Source organism: Poecilia latipinna, unplaced genomic scaffold (assembly GCF_001443285.1).
Source record: "Poecilia latipinna isolate Pla-1442-1.1 unplaced genomic scaffold, P_latipinna-1.0 Scaffold3098, whole genome shotgun sequence".
Classification (NCBI taxonomy): Eukaryota; Metazoa; Chordata; class Actinopteri; order Cyprinodontiformes; family Poeciliidae; genus Poecilia; species Poecilia latipinna.
Window position 1 is genome coordinate 43237 of NW_015115714.1, and position 3436 is coordinate 46672.

The 3436-nt window shown below is 35.3% G+C and overlaps 1 protein-coding gene across 3 annotated transcripts in view; it reads left to right on the forward strand.

Annotated features, from left to right (window-relative positions):
- Nucleotides 1-3436, forward strand: part of LOC106940120 (cell migration-inducing and hyaluronan-binding protein-like) — a 45674-nt gene that overhangs the window by 35994 nt on the left and 6244 nt on the right. For all 3 annotated transcript variants that reach the window (XM_015022761.1, XM_015022764.1, XM_015022762.1), the window contains one exon: nucleotides 2188-2223. In XM_015022761.1, the coding sequence (XP_014878247.1) occupies nucleotides 2188-2223 (36 nt within the window). The remainder of the gene's footprint in view (nucleotides 1-2187; nucleotides 2224-3436) is intronic.

Sequence of the window (3436 nt, forward strand, 5' to 3'; positions counted from 1 at the left end):
CAGATGGCACGGGGAGACCTGGTCTAACACTATCAAAAGCGTGAATAGCTGTAGAGAGTCTAGCGCGCTTCAGCCTCTCTATTTCAGCCCTCCACTTCTCATCTCGTCGCAGCAAACAGTCTACAACCTTAGCTTCAAATTCCTTAAAAGCTGTGTTCATGCATTGCTCCATGGCCTCGACATTCCTATCTATATACGTCCTGATGTTTTGCTCCCTATTCAAAGCACTATCTACAGAGGCCCGGAAATCTTCTTCCAGTGATGTAATCCTAACCCCCATGTTAGTTAAATCATTCCTAATATCATTAATGTCTGACAGAGTGAGATATTTTTCCTTGTCTTCTTCTCTTTCTTCAACTTCATTATCTTTCTTATTTAATGTCTAATGTTTTTATCTTTATTTTTTTATCTATTTTTTTTCCTCTTTTTTACTGTTTATTCAATGTTACATGACTGTGTTTAGTTTTTTATGATGTGGCCGGAGAGGTGCGTACCGTTGCGGGTGTCGTCCCCCCTTCTTGGAAGTGTGAAGGGGTGCATGTGTCGTCCCCCACTGGTTGAAAAGGGGTGCAAGTTTTAATGTTTTTATCTATATTTTTTATTTATTTATATTTTTAACTGTTTATTCAATGTTTCATGACTCTGTGTTTCTGTTTTTAATGTTGTAAAGCACTTTGAAATGCCTTGCTGCTGAAATGTGCTATACAAATAAAATTTGATTGATTGATTTGATTGATCTGATCAATCAAATCAATGAGCTAAATGAGCTAAATGATTTTTTTACCCTTTTATACAGCTAAAAGTTAGTTTGGTATGAAGTAGAGCTAATGTGCCAATAAAGATCAAGTTAAGGACAAACATATGTCATATATAAAAAAATAAAAAAGGGCTGATGCTACATTTGAAAAATTAAAAGACTAATGGAACTAAAATGTCCTTTTTAAAAGAAACTATGAAACTTTATAGACCAAAAATATTAAAAGAAATTAATCAGGAACTCTACATCAGGTTTCTTTTCCTCTAGTCTGAGAAGAAAACAATTGTTTAAAAATCATAATATCTCTGAAGAAAATAAGAACCAAATAACTTTCTATTTCACTCCCAAAAAAAAGATATTAATTTCATGATTGTGTATGAAGGTTTCCCTTTCTGCAAAAGAAATTCAAATTAAATAACGATTCCTGTGTGTTTTTTGACTGAGATTTTGAGATAATACACCTTTTGTCAATTGTGACTTTATTAATGTTTTAGAAAGATATTTTCAAAAGTGGATATTACACAAGAAATCTATATTATGGTGTAATCCTCTGGCTTACACAAATACTGCTTTCTAAAAAAATAACCTCCATCTTTAAAGTGGAATAATTTTATTTAAGAGAGTGCTAAAATGTTGCAACAGAACAAGAAAAACAATCTTTATACTAACATTTATAAAGATTTCAAATCTTTATACATTTAAAATTTCAAATCTTAATTTAAGATCTGAAATTTGTTTTGCATTTGTAACATTTTGTTTGACTTTCCTCAGTTAGTTTACGTTTTGAGTAGTGAATTGTTGGTAACACACTTTGCCAAATTTAGTAAAAATGCGGACTTCACGGAAATAGGACCCAAAATGGGTGGGGCGAAGGATGGGTTGTGTGGGAGGGACACACTATGACCTCTGACCCTTCAACATGAACGTGCATTTGAAGGACACAAGGAGGAACGAGGGTGGGAGTGCGAGTATTGGGACAGGGCCATACTCCTTTTCTCTTCTCCTTCCTTGATGGTTTCTCCCGCTACTTCTTGTTCTGCCTCGTGTTCTCCTTGTGTCTCCTTGAATCGACTTGCTGTTTTTCCACTTGGATTCATGGCTTGTGTTCTGCCCCGGCCCCTTGTGGATTTTTAAAAAGTTTTTTGTTAATCATCTTCATTAAATCTACACCATCTACTGAACACCTCTGCTGCTCTGCGTTTGGGTCCTCTTTAATCAACACATTATGACAATTGTATTTTGTTTGAGATATAAATAATTTAGTTTTTACTTCTGCCTACTCCTCTTTAACTGTTTTGCATATCTGGTTTTATTTTGTTGTGTAATCATACAATTACAATCCAAAAAGTCCTTTCCTTTTTTAAACTTACAATAAAGCTATTGAGCTTATGTGCAATTTGTTCATCTTACTAACTTTGTCGTTTCTTTAGATTTGCTGACAATGGCATTGGTCTCACTCTTGCAAGGTAGGACTTTCAATATATTCTATCATTCTTTCTCTCCCTTTGCTTTCTTTATGCACTGAGGAATGGAGGTATTAAAGTTTCTAAATAGAATGGTCACATCGTTTGGAATAGGTCTGAATGCTCAGTTGACTTTCCAAATCAGAGAGATACACACTTTACATAAAGCGCTGTTTAACCTGGGGAAAGCATTCTATTTTTTTCTGTTGCTTTCTTTTAATACCAGCAATCACTATAGCAACTATAGCTGAGTAGAATAATTTAACATTGCGGTAAATATTATAACCATTAACATAAACAAAAAATATTGAACAGTCATTTAAGAAGCACTTAAGTACTTTAAAAAGTACTTAAGTACGTTTCAGGATAGTGAACTGCTTTGCGCAGCAAGGCAGTACATTAACATTAACACAAACATTAGCACTTAACTGCCCCCACTAGTGCACTGCCTTGCGTAGCCTTTTTTCATCAAAACTGACTAGGTGTCTCATAAAGATAGAAATCCTTCTCCACCTCTGTCTCACACACAGGGCAGTTAGCAGAGGATTAATCGCTATAGCAACAGAATACAGAGAAGGCAGATCTGCTGGTTTGGACTACAAAGACTCTGTAGTTCTAAACATGGCGGAACACTTTAATACAGAGGGCAGAGCAGAAGGTCAGAACTACAACATGGTGGAACACTCAATTATTACAGAGGAGGGCTGAGCTGGCATTCAGAACTATTTGCTGTTTTGGGCTTTATATAGTTGGATTAAACAAACCACTGTTACACATTGGATTAGTGTGGCCATTTAAAATGAAGTTTACTGAAAATTTCAAAATAAAAGCCTTGACAATTTTTACATCAGGTAATTGCTCTTGTGGGCTTTATGTGACTGGTTTAAACAAACCACTGTTACACATTGAATTAGAGTGGTCATTAAAATGAAGCTTACTGAAAGTTTCAAAATAAAAGCCTGCATATTCCTCTCATATCAGTGCACCGCCATAGGCGGTGCAATAATATTAAGCTTTTTTATGTTTTTTTTCTCTGTGCAAGGCAGTTCATTAACATTAGCACAAACATTAGCATTTCACTGCCTCCACTACTGCACTGGCTTGCACAGCATTAGCTAATTTTCTTACTTATTAGCGATGTTTAGTATACTGAATGGAGTAAGTCAATGACAGACAACATGCGAATGATGCCCCACATGCTACTGATAGTCTTCAC